We start from the raw sequence: 16,632 nt of genomic DNA on the forward strand, positions 1-16,632 counted from the left end.
TCAATTTGGTTGAAAGTGGTCCCGTCTGAAGAGGCCCACGTATGTTTGTGAACCGCCTTCCGCGTAAACCAGGTACTTCGAACAACCATTTCGTGCGATATTGCTGACTGGAAAATGCCCAATCCGTTATCATTGGTATCCCTATGTAAGCTATGGAAGCCGACGTATCGCCTGAATACGGGCTCCGTCCCTACTCGACTGTTGAAATCTCTAAGTATGCTTTGATGTCATACTTTGGACAGGTTTCGAGGGTCCGCTCAACTGCCTCGTAGAAGGTATCCTTCTCCGACTCGGCAGTCTTCTCTGTAGAGGCGTCAACGTTTATGGGGCTTATATTCCTAAACCTGTCTTGCAAACGCAGAGTGCATAGCCTTTCATTTATATTTTCAAAGCCGATAACAGCAGGTTTCATTTTTTGGCTGACTAAGAAACTTACTCCGAACACAAGGTTTACTGGATTTACTGGCCGCTATAATATATAGTGCAGTGGCTCTTCTCCAGGAAACTGGTCCCTGTCCACCGAATCTCTTGCAACGCTGTTACATCAGCCTCATATTGGGACAGGATATCGGCTAGCTGCTCAGCAGCATCCGGTCTGTACAGGGAGCGCACGTTCCATGAGAAAATGCACAAATCATTAATTCGTTGTCGTTGCCGGGTTCGTCGTTGTAAGATCCATCCTGTCCGAGGCTCCTTTCGCGGCTTCATAACATCGGTTTTCCATGTAGGGTTGTCAGCCCTACCCAACTCCCAACCTAGAGGACCAGTTCGTACATTTTGTCCGAAATCTACGTTTCGCCCTGGGACCTATACTACTCACTCATATTCATGTGAAAGCTATATCTCACGTGTGTAGGGATACGGCGTACGTAATCGCCTAGCAAACATGTATTGGGGCGTGGCGCGGCAATAATTATCAACGGTACTTTATGTGGGAGGCAAAGAAATGTCATAGAAAATATATCCAACATCAAAATTGACTAAATTCGAAAAAAACTTGTTATAACGCAACATCTAAAAACATTTTGGCAATTGCGTTTCCCATAGCAATTGGCGTTGAATGAAAAAGTTAATAATAGTATTATATTCGCATCTCTAAGCAACCCATTGTTATTGAAAATTCCATATTTCAAAATCAAGCTACGGAAAAAATTCCGATGTTATGAAAAAATTCCATAGTTGTTCAAAATAGGGAACTGGAAAATATTGGCATTTTTACCGCTACTCCATGGTCCTAAAATTCCAAAAGCTGACCACAAAGCAACGGTAAAACCATTTCCAAGTTCAAAAATTCCTGGAAAACACAAATTCAAAAATCTTCCAAACTCTCAGGATGAAAAAATTCCGGGAATCAAAACGGAAATCTATGGTCCCAAAAACACTTGGGCAACATGGAAAATTCCAAAATTAGCCCTTTGACTTGGTAAGCAATGAAATTCTCCCTAACCAGACCGCAGAGTACGGAAAATTTCATCGGGAAAACCAGAGAGGCAAAATCTCCAAGGCAATTTCCAAGAATATTGTTATCCACTCTTCCTTCCAAATTGTTGTTCCAGGAAACATATCTTCTGGCAAGGTGGGAAAATGAAAAATTTTAAAAGTGGAAGGTTTTACTTAGGGTTTTAGGCCCTCATATTCCCATGGGCCCCATGGACGGACCAGAAATACTACACTTTATGGACTTCATGGAAAATTTTTTGTTGGCTCTACCACGGGTGATAGAGCTTCTGGAAAACTTCCACTCATAACTTTACAGGGAACATTTACAGCAAGATCTTCGAAGGAAAATACCCGAAGGGGATATACCGTTGCTGCTTAGCCGTACAACGCGCCAGGACTGCTTGACACGTGTCAGCGTGGAAAAAACCTAAGTGGTCGGGTCCGTTACAGCTAACAGGCGTGCCGTATGGTCACATTTGAGTATGCAAACGATGGATCGGGTAAAGGACAATAGGGCAGGTACGTCGAAAGACACTTGAAGTGTCCTGTGGCCAAGGTATGGGACGCGGCGTGTTCATCACGTTGTTGAGGTCAATCGTTGAGATGCAGAGATTTGGTTCCTATCCAAATAGTATTATTAGGGCAATGTATGATGATGATCATTTGGATCATAAGTCTGAGAAGGTATGAATGGTCTCCCAGCCTGATTCCGAGCGAACCAGGTGGCCGATCTGCAGGAAAGAGTCAAGGCCGTAGAACTCATGGACTATGCTCCTTTCATCAGCTTTTACTTCTGAACTAAGAAGGCACTGTACCAGGGGTCTCTCCTCGTAATAAGCTGAGCAATATCCGTTCCACTCCTAGCGACCCAGTGATGAATAATTTTTTTTTTTGTGGGCGACATCTTGCATTTTACATTGGATAGGGCACCCCTTGTCTTAGACCGTTGTTGATGTTAAATAGTCTGGAGAGTTATCCTACTGCTTTTATCTGGCCTTGCACATTGGTCAGGGTTAGCCTAGTCAGTTTTTTATACCGATTTGACCCAACATATTAAATCGGTTCAGGAGTGATCTGGTTGTTTTCTTCTGTTTTCGCAAATCCGGGTTCTGCAATGGTATTTAGCACTTCTCTGGTGTATTGGATGGGCAGCTCTCTTCAAAAGCATCTATCATATTAGTTGGGATCGTCTGAGTTCTTTTCTCAATTCGGCCAATAAATTGCATGTGGATCATAGGGATCGTAACTTGGGCGCGCAACCCAGATTCTAAAATGGATCGGTTGGAGTTAAATTCATGCCTATTACGAAATCAATGCTTCTCTGATTCGTGGGTGTGATATCGACTGATACTGTCCACTCTTCGACAAAAGGTCCCTTTTTAGGAGATACCACGGTGATGTCGATGATCTTTCCCCTGATCATGTTGATGAAAGTGGGATCATTACTCAATTTGAGTATCTGCAGTGCGGTTCCTACTAGACAATCTAACAGTCCCGATTGTCTCGTGGTAATGTTGGAACTTTACTAAGAGATATAGTTGTACCCCTTTGTCTTTAACATTGGCATATTGGACAGCTCTGGGAACTTCTTTCTCATCATAGTGTAAATGTATAGAGCATTGTATGGTGCTGAAGACCGTGGAGTGCGTGCTGGACATCCACTTAAGGACGATTATGGAGGAATGCGTTTCTCCCTGCCTACCTAAAAGGAAAATCCACTGAAACCGCCCTCCACGAGGTAATTGGTACGGTTGAGCAGTCGCTGCAGTATACCCTAGCTGCCTTCTTTACTATAGAGGAAGCTTTCAAGAGGCCTTGACCAGTATTGGATTGGAGGAGTATCTTACTTATTGGATAATAGTCATGCTAAGTACCAGGATAATCCAGTCGGATCTAGAAGGCAACCACCAAAGCTGTGAACAAAGGCACGCCGCAGGGTGGTACCATCTCTCCGATGCTCTGGTTAATAGTAATGGACGAAATTTTACAAACTTTGGACAACAGCGGGGTGAAAGTTGTGGCGTATGTCAACGACTTGGTGATATTAGTGTTAGGGATGTTTCCGTCCATAATGAGTGACATCATGTCAGGATCGTTGCGAAAGGGGTACGTGTGGGCCGCAAGGTGTCGACTCGGCATAAACCCATCCAAAACGGAACTGATGCTTTTCACCACCAAGACACCTGAATTCCACCTACCACGGTGGTTCTTTCCTCTTATATAAAGTATCTGAGAGTAATCATGGATCCGAAGCTTAATGGGTGATTCTCCACGGACTATGCCACACGTAAGCTGAACATCACGAGAAACTTTGCTTTCCAACCAGGGCAAAGTGGAAGACCAGCGGCGTGTTGCAAGGTTATGACTCAGTTTTCTGTACCGACGGATCAAAGATGGCCTGTGGAGTTCTTGAATACACACAGTGTATCCAAGTCGTATGGTCTCGCAGGTTTTGTCAGTGCATTCCAAGTTGAATACTGACGATATTGGAATTTTGTCGATGGCTGCAGCGAGATTCGGGCCTCAAGCGTTACATAGCCATTCTGACCGACAGCCAAGCACCTACCAAGGCCTTGTACTCAACCACGACATCTTTCAGGTCAGTGGGGCAATGCAGAGACGCGCTGAACCGTCTGGATGGCACGCTCAAGGTCACAGGGGTTGGCCAGACGAGGCTCTGCTCTTGGCAGCCCTTCGGTGAATACAGTCGGTGTTTTGCGGGGGTTTGCCAGGGACGGAATCTACTCGCACTACTTAGCAGCTGCGGACCTTAGACCATGCCGCCAGGCTCGGCATACCCTACAATTCGCATTGCCGAGGCTGCAGAGAAGGGGGAAACCCTCATGCACTTTCTCTGCGATTGTCCAGCTCTAGCTAGAGTCAGGCTGTGGACACTGGAGACCTCAGAGAGATTTCTAGATGCAGGGTGGGAGAGCGATTTTCCTTCGTGAATGCTACTGGCTGACTTTGAAGATCCTAGCCGGCTAGACTCTGCCTTCCAGCTCCTATAACAGCAGTCACGGTTTTAGGAGTTTGTGACATAAAACCGGCGCACCACAGCGCTAATTGGGCTTTTCGGAACGGGCACTGATACCTACCTACCTACAGTTGCATTTCATTTACGCAGCACATCTCCTTCAGTTGCCTTAGGAATCGATACTTGAAACGTGATGATCTCGAGTCCGTAGTAGACCTGGCAGCCCATTTGCTCCCGGACCTGGTTCATATTCTGTTCGGGAACACTGACAGTAAGGAAAGTTGGCCTGCTGGTGGCCAAGGTAGAGGCGTTCAAGTTAGTTTGTCACCAATTTGTTTCAGAGCTTAAGCGTCATTAAATTTCTCATCTGCGAGCAGGTGAGGCCACTCATTGCACAATAGTAGCTCAGACACCTTCTTTAAAGCTAGTCAGGCGTGGGTGCTACACATAGTTAGCAGAGTTGCAGTATTGCCTGAGCCGCCAATTTTCTATACTTAAGAATTTTCGATATATGTACACCTGTCAACTCAAAACTTGATGAATTGCGACGATATAGTCTCTACCACTAGGAAAAGCTTCTTTTTAAGCTATTAACACGCATTGGCTTATCCTCAGCACACCTTGGCACCATCCGGAGGTTGTGGTTTCCCCAGAGGCATTTACCGGAGGATTTTGGACGAGGTTAGAAGTGATGACAAAAGCGGCCCACCCGTTAAAGACTAATTTCCAACTGGATTGATCCCCAATTGAATGAGAAGAGAATTCGAGTATATGTCATGGGCTCTGTTTTACTGGGGGAATCTTAGTTGATTTCAAGTAAGTCACCTTTTTCTGCTACAGTTTTACTTGAAACTAAGAGTCACCTGATATGTCCATGCCCATATCTTGGCTTTGGCTTCGGGTTTTGATTGCCATTTAGCTTGAGGTTTCACTTCTGGTTCTCGAGTGGACTTTCATTATTGAGTTCCCTCCCCATGACAAGATGGGTAATCATCGAGGAAATTTCAGAGCTGTTCTGACTCGTTCAAATTTATGATGTCTGCAGCAATGTTCTGTCAATAAGTTTCGTCATGGACAAATAAGATCTATGTTCGTCCCATCATCCCTCCAAAGTGGTGTTGATCTTTTGGTCAGAAGCGATGACATCAGGAATCCTGAAACTAAGAGAGAGTTTTCCTCTCTTTTCTCTTCTGCTTGTTGCTAAGACAAGCCACATATTTCTTTACTTTCACTTGACAACTTTCAAGTTTTCCAGAATTTAGGTGTTGGACAAGTGACTTCTGTAATATCACTGTCATCCATTCCCAGTCAATACGTCAAGAACAGAATAATGAAGCTGACATAATTCTATTTGTTCCAAATCTTTATTTTTTGAATTTTTCTAATTTTATCTCGCTTTCTTTCAAGCATGAGCAATATTTTTCAACATTTTTGGATAATTTCATTGCTATGACCAATTTTTAGCTATAGAGATTTCTCGTGAGGATGCTACCATGGAGAATTTTGTGGTTTGTACTCCCGCAATTTGTCCTGTCTTCATCACCAAAAGTAGATTACGTGCAACAGGACCAAAACAAAACAACTGAATTTTCAATGATGGTATTTATGAAAAGTATAACTAGATGTCCTTCTGCAGCTGTCTCCTTTCAGGTAGCACTCTTTGATCGCAATGGGTCCTATTTATGCGCTGGGACGATAATAAATCAGTTTCATATTCTTGCTGCTGCGCATTGCTTTTTCGTAGGAAATCCGGTACGTTGATGAAGACCCTGATACCCAAAACTCTTATTTCAATCTTGTCCCAGAGAACTGTTTTTTCAAGAAATTCTGAAGCAACGTTAAATGCAAGTCAAGCCCACCCTTCGACGCTTCTTTCCATAATCAAATCATACATTATTCACCCTGATTTCCAGATGAATGTGATCTATGAATATGACATTGCGGTTGCCCGAGTAAGTGTGATTATCAAAACTTCCAGAAATAGAAAATTTTATTATCACCCTTAACGACGGATAGAATAAAAGTATCTGATTAGATTGTAGAACCAATCCGATTTACTAAATCTCTGAAGCCCGTTGAGTTATGTGAAAAGCCACCCGAGGAAGATGACACATGTCTAAATGTAGGATGGGATGCTCTACCAGAGGTATTTTCTGACAGCTTAAAAAATTGGTTTTCCTTTTTCACAACTAGCTTTCAACATAAAGAGAAAACCATATTTTCTTTTTCAACTCTTAATGCATGAATTAATCATTTTTCGAATTTTTCTAGAATGCAACTTCATTGACAATTGAGAAGGTCACGATTTTATCGACGGGTGCCTGCCTTATTAATGGCGAGAAGGTGGGAGATATAATTTGTGCTAAATCTGAGACTCCCCCCGTAAGTAATAGTCAACAATAAATGCATCCCCCTATCGCACAACTGTATCTTCCGCATTTTCATGTAATGTTGAAAATATGTAAGCAAAGTTGGATCGTGTCTTTAAGGATGTCTACGGAAATGCACTTCTTTGTGGGAGTCAACAATGTGGGTTATTAACTGCTTATCATGGGAGTAGAAGGCACATTAACTACTATGTTAAGGTCTCCTTGTTCAAAGGTTGGATCGAAAGAAACAGTGATTTAGAGAAGATCAGGTACAGATTCAATTGTTGTATCCTGAAGTCAGAAACATAGCAAGTCAAATAATTTTTAGGCTATACACTATTCAAGAGAGAAGTAGAAGTCTATCAGGGGTTTCTTTCCCCAAGAACTGTCTTTTAAATATTTTTGTGTTCCAAGTATTAAAAGCATTTATAGAATGATAAACAGATATCAAAAGAACTTCTAAACGAGTTGGCCTCATTCTTGTTTTACTCAGAAATATCATCTATACTATAAAAAAAATCCACAGTTTCTCAATGGTGAAGGACTATATGATCCCTGAAAAATTCTGAAATTCCTATCTTTTTAGTAGGAGGTGAGGAAAAATCAGGAAAAAAACAGGAACAGCCAGCCTTCTTTGTTGCAAATAAATGAAGCAGACTTGAAAAGTTAATTTTTACTCCGTTGTAGCCCATCTCCCTTATCATAACCTGACTTTGATACTTCGCCCAAATACTAAAATATAAAGGCACTCAATCATAAGAAAACTACTTGATAAATGTAACTAACTTAACAACTCCCACCACAAAGACCGTTTATTTTGCCTCAGGCAATATGTTCCCCTTCAGGTGAATAGGAGGCTTAAGGCTTCACCCTCCACTCGTTTCGATCTACAAAACTCAACTCTCCGGCCAGCTTTGCTTAAGATCCGAACTCGAAAGAATAAAGGATCAGCTGCACTTTCCAGGAACAAGTTTTCATTGCACGTATTAGAACAGCTATCATATTCTGCATGGGTTCAACTGTTCCTCAGCAATTCATAAAACAATAAATGATTCACAGCTACCTGAATCGATCCGCTAGGCGAAAATGCATTTGTTTGTACATCAACATGGGCACGTTGATGGTCCAGCAACGCAATTTGTGATGAAGCCAAAAAAGAGCTTAATGATCTTCAAAATGATTATACGACCTACCATTCTTGACCCTTTTCCAATCATTCCTTTTATCTTTCTTTTTCTTTATACACCTGGGCCGCTCTACAGTTCAACCTCACCAGAAACCACTTAAATTGCATTTACCACTTAAATTACATGTTCCCGCCAAACTCTCGGTGTGCCACTTTTCTTAATATTTAGATGGTGTTCCATACTCAAAACGCTCGTCTCAGGTCCCATATTGTGCATAAATCTGCTAAATTCAACGTCCAGAAGGGTAATATTGAACGTCTGAAGTCGGCTTTGGCGACACTTTCGACGATTTCATCCTGATTTCTTTAATATATGACTAGTTCCTCGATCACTTACAAGATACAAACTCATCTACGCTTCGCGATGCAACGCGACTATAAACTGCACTGTCTGTCAAAATATCTCAAAACTTCGTTTGAAACTCGCAGTGAAGAACCACTATAAGACCGCTATAGGTCACTTTCTGACATTCGAAAACTTTAGCACCTCTAGTCTCATACCCCCAACCTCGCGCAGCCTTCTCCCATTTTCATCAAGTTCGCAGGCATTTCTGTCGCATAAATTATAGTATGATTTACCACTAGTGCTCCGTTGACGTGTTTGCATAATACAAGGTTTTGTATTGCATGCCTCGTTTGATTTGATTCTATCCAACCTTCTATTCAACACTCTTCAATTTAATTATTTTCCGAGTTGTCACAATCTTGGTAGATGCCGGATTTTACCTAATACTAGCACTAACTGCCAAGCGCTTAGGCTCGGACGATCCTGCCTACTCACAAAATTAAGGGGCGCTTGGTGGTGGTGATCAGGTGGTAAGTCAATGGGAGAATCCGTCGAGAACTCCCCGGAACATCGAGCAGGTAGGCACAATGGTATATTTCTGCATGGTTTGAACCGGACTGCCCGAAAGTCCCAGGACATGTTCTCGTGGTGCGCATTGACCGTTTCACTAATAATGGACGTTATGAATTTGTAGAGGGTTGGTAAGCAGGTAATCAGTCTTGTGTCTGCGGGGTCCTGCACCGTGTCCTTCTTAGGGATAAGGTAGGTAATTCCCGCAGTGAGGAAGGATGAAAGTTCGTCCGGCCGAATCATGACCTTATTTTTACTGTGTGCCAACCGACTGTGTATGCTGGTAAATTTCTTATACCAGAAATTCTGCACCCGATCCAAACCTGGGCCCCTCCAGTTCTTCGAGCTGTTTATGGCTCGTCGAACTTCCTCTTCGGTAACATCCGCAAAATTCATGCCAGGCGTATTGGCATGGCGGGTGTCTTCGGCGGTGATCCAATCAGCATGCTGAGCGGGTAACCCCCAAAGTCCACCCCAATACTCTTTCGCTTCCGTCACCGAAAACTATTATTTTATTATACCGTCGTAACCGACTGCATATGACAGAAAGTTTCTGATTTAGTGTGTTCAGAATTTCATCTACTTTCAACTAGTTCCGGTAAATCCTCTGCACTTTATTTGTCACCAGCCTGCTGGCATTGCCAGTGCTGATCTGAATCAATCTAACAATGTCTTGCTTTAGTGAGTCCCGCCGACGTTCCAGACGAATTTTCCATGGTGGATCTCTTTGATCACTCAAACCAATAACACGAAAGCGTATCTTCTGATCGTGCAATCTGATAGCCGTAACTGCCCCACAATTCACAAGTGATTGTAGTTACAGCAGCGACATATCAGCACGCAGCCGAGATGCAATCTTATTATTGATTTGAAATAGAATTACCGGAGTTGCTGGAGATGCACAGAGCCTTTGAATACCTGGTCTATGGAAAGGATCCATTTCCGAGAATTCTATACACGCTCTTTGAAATTCATCCCGAACCTCAGCGGAAACCTCAACTAGACGGTGGAGAAGAGTGCTTTCGGCGAGTACTGAAACTGTTGCCTGCAGTGCGGCGTGGTGTTGTTGATGCCACCGCCTCTGCCCCCATTGACTTTCGGTCACCAGTTTCCCTAATGACCTCAAGTCGAACACGCTCCCTGATGGTGGCCGGGATTGTGTCGCAGTGAGTAATAAAGTGGCACTGGTCTGCGACTCGCAGCACAGTCACCTGCGCGAATTGCGAGAAACGCTCGCCGAACATCTGGTGCAACAAGGGTGGGTAAAATGTTGTACCCGCCCCGCCGTTATTTCGTAGCAGGAGCGGATGATGAAGAGGTTCATTTCTTCAGTCCACTCCATCCGCTGCCTACGTGAACCTGCTGAAGTGGTCGCCACAGATTGTGGCGAAACAGCTGCAGCAGATGAAGCAATGCTCCTAGTCGCCGTGGCGTCTAGATGTTGAACCGCTCCCGCCGGTTATCCATACCGGACCTGAAATTTCTGCTTCTTCTCATTAGATCGATTTGCATTTTATACCTAATTGCCAGGTGTGGGGATAGCTTCCTCAGTGATCTACAAGGCTGCAAAGTTCCTGGACTTTCCTCACTTACCCCCTGAGACGCTGCGGAGGCGTACAGCAATTCAGACTGAAGCTATCCATCCTTCCTCCTTTCACAACAGGGCTTAGGACCCGCTGCGGCTTATTGTTATTACTATAAGCATATTCATTCCATGATCTGCCCCATTTCCGGAGCTGTTTTGCTCTTGAAAAACCCATTTTAAGATCAACCGATTACTCCGATTTAAGAAGAACTTCCTTCCTGGGAGCTACCCTATCCTTCTTCACCTCTCTAATCTTCTTTATCTACAACCACACTGAATTTTACTCAATATGTGTACTTATTTTAATTTCTATTGACCGATGTAAACCAAAAACCTTGTTAAAATCGGTTCCTTTTATATCTCCCTGTGTATCCGTGGTATTCCATTTTCTTTGGCAACAACAGGAAAGAAATGAATAACATTACTTCGGAAAAAGAGTATATCAGCCCTCGAAGCCGTTTGAGAAATTTCTGTTTGAGAAAATCTTATCTTGTTTCGAAGTTCTTGGCGATTCAAAGTCTGTGACGAGGAGGAAGAGAATTATTGTTGAGATTCCGACGAAAGGCTCTCTGCGAGTGCAGTAATTGGAGGATATTTGCGTGTCCCAGGCTATCGCGAAAATGCCAGCTAAAACCACGCTTACTGAAGTTTCCTAAAGCCGCAATCTCTTCAAGAAAAATTGAACTATGAAAGTTGAAAATACGTTCACTTCAGAAAAAATCCTTCGGTATAGTTGGTACGGAGAATCACCCTGTTAGAAGTTTAGCAGCCCTCGACGCTCTCCGATACAATATTCTGTATATTCGGGTCCTCACCATTCTCTGGAACTGGAGGTATCACGCACTCTTTTTCCAGGACTACCATTCGAATTCTGCTGTTTTGGTGGTGAGGCAAGAGAGTGACGAAATTTCTTTCAGAAGGGTCACCTGGGGTGATTTTCGCAACCTTTTCGTTAACACCTTGAAAGCCCTGCCCCGAGGCTTTATATTGGCATCTTCGCACAACTGAGTGAAGTAGTTTATTTTAGTCGTCCGAATGGCTTCTTTTAAGCAGTGTCACAGTTGTCTATGCGTCCCTCCCCGATTGTCGCTATCGGGTTCCCTCTAAGCCTATGGTGAAGCCTTCTTGCCCGTAAACATGTGGCCCGCAAACTTGCGATTTCAGTGCTTCACCAGTAGTTGGATTGGTCATTGGGTAACGGTCACCTTCTGGGCATAGTAGTATCGCCTGCTTCCCTTACCCATTGGATGATCTACGCGACTTTTCCTATGACTACACCATTTAGGGATGCATCAGACTCAAGCGCCGCATATAGCGTGTCCCCCCTCTAAATATTTCGCCTTCCAACCCGCAATACACCCGGTATTCTGTGGAAGCTCTTTTCAAGGCTCGATTTCCATGCAGATTGCCTGGTAGTCACTGAGAGTGTAGTCACCTGCTATGATTATCAGCCAACGTCCTTTTGTATTCGAAACCAGAGCACTTAGCATTTACTTGTACTCGTCAAGTGTAGCGCTGGGTGAAGCATAGCAGCTGTAATCAGGACTCATTTTACTTTCGCTCTGCTGAAGCCTTCTTCCGGGTGCTCCATTATTTCCTGGAAGGCTTGTTCTCCGCCAGCCCGTTTAATCCTTGACCCAAATGCCATTTCGACATATTTCTCTCACTTGGTTTGCGAGAGAGAATAGATAGATAGATTCGCTTGGCAGTGATGGATTTGCGTTAAGGGCTTTCCCGTACTTCGGGCAATTGCTGCTGTCTACAATGCGACGATGGTCCACTACTCCTTTCCTTCGCAAAATGGGCAATATGGTCCTACTCTATAGTCTTAGTTGGTGTGCTCCTCTGCTCCGCCAGCCCCTGCATTGCTTCGACCTGTCATCCGCACTGAATTCCTGCCTTCCCCATGTAACTGAAGCCAGGGCATATTGAGCACCGTTTCAATGCCACCCTCTTCTTAAGACGACATATAACCTAACCTATTTTTACTCCCTCTGCTGCCAATAGTTTGATTGCTGCTTCCATTGATAGGCTAATAATGGCGGTTTGTGTCCCACCGTAGATTCTTCGTACCTTTTTATCTGTGGTTATATCCTTGCATTTCTTGAGCTCCAACGAGAGGTCTTTTTTCTAAAGTCGACTAATGAGGCTGCATTTAACTCCCAAATTGTTGAGTTCTGAGCCTGCCTTCATTCTCCTAAGAATGTCAGCGTATGACCTTTCGCCTCATTTATAGATGCTAATAGTTTCGATCGTATCTTCATATTTTGTTTTGAGGTGCTTCTTTAAGTTTTTTTTCTCTAAGTTTCCGCATCCTCGTTAGAGGGTCCACACCATCACTTCCAAATCGCAACTACATGAATTTTGCCAGGAGTTTCAACCGACACCTTTACATGTTCCACTAGGCGTTCCATCTTGGGCCTTGTGCCTGTAAAGGGGCTACGAAGAATTCAACTCTTTCTAAATCCGTTCCTCAATAGAACCAGCTCTCTCTTCCTCCCGTGCACTTCTAACAGTTGATACAACCGTAGCCGATGTCCTTCCAGCTTACCAACTCCCAAAAACCACCGGTAGCGGGTTTCCGAACCTCTGAACTTATTGCATACGCATTTACTCTAAAAAGGAAGTTTCTGTTTAGATATTCAACACTTATAAAGGATTCTTTACGGAACAGAGGAAGGACACGTTCTCTAGATTTGAGCTCTCAATTTTACCGAATTACCAGCTTCCGTGAAACGATGCCACTTCTATTAAACTGGATTTCTTAATAGAACAATTTTTCATCTGCAATTATTTATTTCTGCTTAAAATTTCAATATTTGTTAAACCAAAACCAAACTCGGAAAATGATAATAAAATAGCACTTGAATAGGAAATGTATCTCCGATAAACATCTACTTTTCTTACGACTTGATAGAGTCCTGCAAAGGATATATTCGTAGGTCAGTTAGAGAAACTACTTAATTAAATTCTAAATATTTTCTTTTAACGGATGTCCTTACTTGTCAGGGGGATGCTTGCTTAAAAAATAGGAGGAAATAAAGATCAAATCTTACCTAAAAGATCCTGGATAGGTATTTCTGACAATCCATGTTTTGAACAAAGATACCTTAACATAGAAGCTGTACTGTTTGTTGTCTTCTTTGTAGTTCGTCAGTACACCGCATAACAATTTATTGCAGATAAGTGCGCCCTCAGAGTCACCCTTCATTTAGGTTAAATGGCAGTGAAATTCTCTGACCACTACAAGGTGAATTGTTACTCACTAGATATTCGCCAGATTTCTTTTCAGTACAAAGTGTATTTGAGGAATGCTTGACATTACTTTCACAAGTGTCTTCGGGCTGAATTGTCGCCTGGTGAAATACCAAGAAAATGGATTGGTTGTCCTTTCTCTGGAAGAGTGAAATGCAATTATAAGGACTAACGCTTTTATTTGAATATATTTCAAACCTTGATGAAGTCAGTATCCCACCCTACACTTAAACAGTCCTGGTCCACCTCAGGTACTTCGTCACATATGTAAACTAATTGTGTGACATCGGAAGGGACAATTGGCTCTGCAATCTGGTCCAAAGTTTCCAGAATTATCCTTTCCGAAGAGATAGGGAGTTTACATACCTGTACAATTGCAATGTCATTTTCATAGGTCGAATTAATCTGATAGTCAGGATGAATGACAAAGGACCTAATCGAGCTGATGCGCCTCGTTGAGTTAGAGTAGTTTTTACCAGGATACAGTAAGACGTCTCCGAAGGCGACGTTTTGCTATTTAAGGAGCAGAAGTTCGTCTGGAGGTATCAAATTTTTAACTACACATTTCGACTTACCGGGACAACATTGAAAAAACAATGCGCAGCAGTTAAAATATGAAGCATTGTCACGATAGTACCGGTACAAACATAGGTGTCATTATGAGCCAGTAACGCTGCCTTAAAGGAAAATTTTGAAACATTTCAAACTAAAGAAAATTCGGCTGATCTCACTATCATCGGAAATTGTCCATATCTGGCCAAGGCGCCACTCACTGTCTCGATTTTTCGCAGTGGGGCAAGCCAGGCAGTGAGAAATACTTCCCATATTAGCTTTTCCATCAAGTGACAGTAATTGTGCCTTGACTACGATCGAGCAACAATTTTCATCTTTGAATTGACTAAAAAAAAATTAACACAAAATTTAGAACGAGTATGAATAAATTTAAATATTAATTAAAAAAAAATTGAAAAAAAAATAAAATTGTGTTAGCTTAGCTACATTTTAATGGAACTAGCCTTACAAACGTCATTTTTGAAAAGTTTGTGATTGCACACTATGATTTGAGATATTAGAAAATTGTGCCATGCAATATATTTCTCGATAACATGGCTGATTGGCTACGCTTAATTAAGGTATCTCCCTGGGCTTCGCAGAATTAAACGCCTCCTCAATTGAAATATAATATCTTTAATGCATTAAGGCAAAAATGAAATAAGGACAATGATGGGTTTAATAATATCCTACAACGCAATTCACTTTCGCGTTACTCACGGGGCCGAAAAAGGGGTCTAATCAGGCACACACACATAGTCGAATATCTTTTAAACTAGTGAATAGACCGGGTTGATATCAGTGGCCATTCCGAGGAGCTCAATTAGCACTGCGGTGCGCGCTTTTGATCCCACCAACTGCTAAGACCATGACTGCCGCGATAAGAGCAAGGAGGCAGAATCTAGCCGGATCAGAGCGAAACCGTAGCATTCACAAAGGAAAGCAGCTCTAAAGCAACCGAAATCTTGTACGCATTTGAACACGTCACGCACAAGAGCTCTAGAGACCAGGTCTTTTTATTTGCAGGTCATATTTGCGACTATTAAGTAGTGCGAATAGATTCAAAGATACTAGTATGAGACAGACTGCACCTGCCAAATGACAGCCAAGAGCAGAGCCCCGCCTGGCTAGTCCGTCATCCCGCTCATATATCTATATGTTCTTATGACCGGGAACCCAGAGGAAGGTATGCTTGAACGTGTCGCCTAGACTATTCAGCGCGTTTCTGCTTTGCACCACCAGTCTGGAGGATGTCGCTGCTGAGTACAAGGCCTTAGTAGCCGCTTGGTTGTCGGTCAGAAGGGCTATGTTATGCTTGGGGTTCCGATCAGGCCCCAGCCATCCATAGGTTTTCGGTATCACTAGTATTACCGCCTGGAATATACTGACGAAACCGAGGAGGCAGTACGATTGGGATACATTGTGATGATCCGAAACACTCTCGCATCGACTTCGCGCATCATCTTTCATCCGTCAGTGAAGAATAGTGTGTTATAGCTTCGCAATATGCCGCCGCTCTTTCACTGTGCCCCAGTTTCGGCTTGCATGTGGCGTTGTCCGTGGGAAATGCCCAAATTTCCCGAGGTGCTTCGTCTTCGTCATTGGGCTTCGCCCTCCAGCATCCGGATTCCCGTTGTCTGATAGTACTGCTCGCTAGAATGTATTTAGTGCATTGAGAGCACCTACCGGGCAGGATTACAGAGCCTCGGTAGCAGCTGCACACGCGGTTCTTTGAATCCTATTAAATTTCCCTCTATTGCGCTTTTCGCTCAACGCCTGCCACCGTACAATAGAGCCGAACGTGAGGGTGGGACTTACCACAGCTGTGTAGGTCCAGAGAATCATTCTTGGCCAAAAACCCCATTTCACTGGAAAGGTCCTCTTGTAGGCAGTTTTAGGTTCAATCACCAATTTAACTTCGAATTCAGGATTACAACCAGATATTTTACGTTGGAGGAGAGAACCAGTCTATGTTCATTTATTTCCAAGACTGTGGCATCCCATAGAGATACAGCTCCGCTAAATTCCCACAAACCATGCACAACCGCCTCCCCCCACCCTTCTACTTCTGTAGCATGACTGGCATTTAAGTGCGCAGAAGCTCTTTATAGCTCAGCTGATTTTATTCTCGGTAATTACCGATTTAATTGTCTCACACGGCTGGGCTAGCGTATACCTTCCAAGGAAGGCTCCAACTCACAGTTCTCTTCACTGGCGAGGAAGTACGTCTATAGCCAGGGTCTCGCCAGAAGATTTTGTCCAGGGGCCTTCGTACTTGTTAAGAAAGGATGAGCTCTTATGTTCCTTGAAAGGAATCTTGCTCAGCCTTGTAGATTCGCTACTGTCTTCAATGTTCTGACAATAGTACAGTCAGTGTCGTCTTGGCAGTCTTGAACTTCCTCAGGCATTCTT

At 43.3% G+C, this 16,632-nt stretch overlaps 1 protein-coding gene and 1 long non-coding RNA gene across 3 annotated transcripts; one reads left to right on the plus strand and one right to left on the minus strand.

Moving 5' to 3' along the window:
- Positions 1 to 5,702: 5,702 nt before the first annotated feature.
- On the plus strand, positions 5,703 to 7,254 carry LOC119661711. 2 transcript variants are annotated; one of them, XR_005250611.1, is made up of 7 exons: positions 5,703 to 6,016; positions 6,068 to 6,169; positions 6,223 to 6,369; positions 6,442 to 6,563; positions 6,689 to 6,799; positions 6,889 to 7,055; positions 7,115 to 7,254. It is a non-coding gene; the product is annotated as an uncharacterized LOC119661711 (long non-coding RNA). The 2 variants fall into 2 exon arrangements; XR_005250610.1 differs by having other exon boundaries at positions 5,704 to 6,016; positions 6,907 to 7,055.
- Positions 7,255 to 13,195: 5,941 nt separating this feature from the next.
- Positions 13,196 to 14,649, minus strand: LOC119661699 (mast cell protease 3-like). Its single transcript, XM_038071146.1, has 7 exons — positions 14,400 to 14,649; positions 14,244 to 14,345; positions 14,035 to 14,181; positions 13,867 to 13,980; positions 13,680 to 13,808; positions 13,470 to 13,618; positions 13,196 to 13,334 (listed from the first exon to the last, which is right to left on the minus strand). The coding sequence occupies exons 1-7, from the start codon at positions 14,505 to 14,507 to the stop codon at positions 13,226 to 13,228; spliced, it is 858 nt and encodes a 285-aa protein (XP_037927074.1). The 5' UTR covers positions 14,508 to 14,649; the 3' UTR covers positions 13,196 to 13,225.
- Positions 14,650 to 16,632: the final 1,983 nt, after the last annotated feature.

This window comes from Hermetia illucens, chromosome 1 (assembly GCF_905115235.1).
Source record: "Hermetia illucens chromosome 1, iHerIll2.2.curated.20191125, whole genome shotgun sequence".
NCBI classification, from domain to species: Eukaryota; Metazoa; Arthropoda; class Insecta; order Diptera; family Stratiomyidae; genus Hermetia; species Hermetia illucens.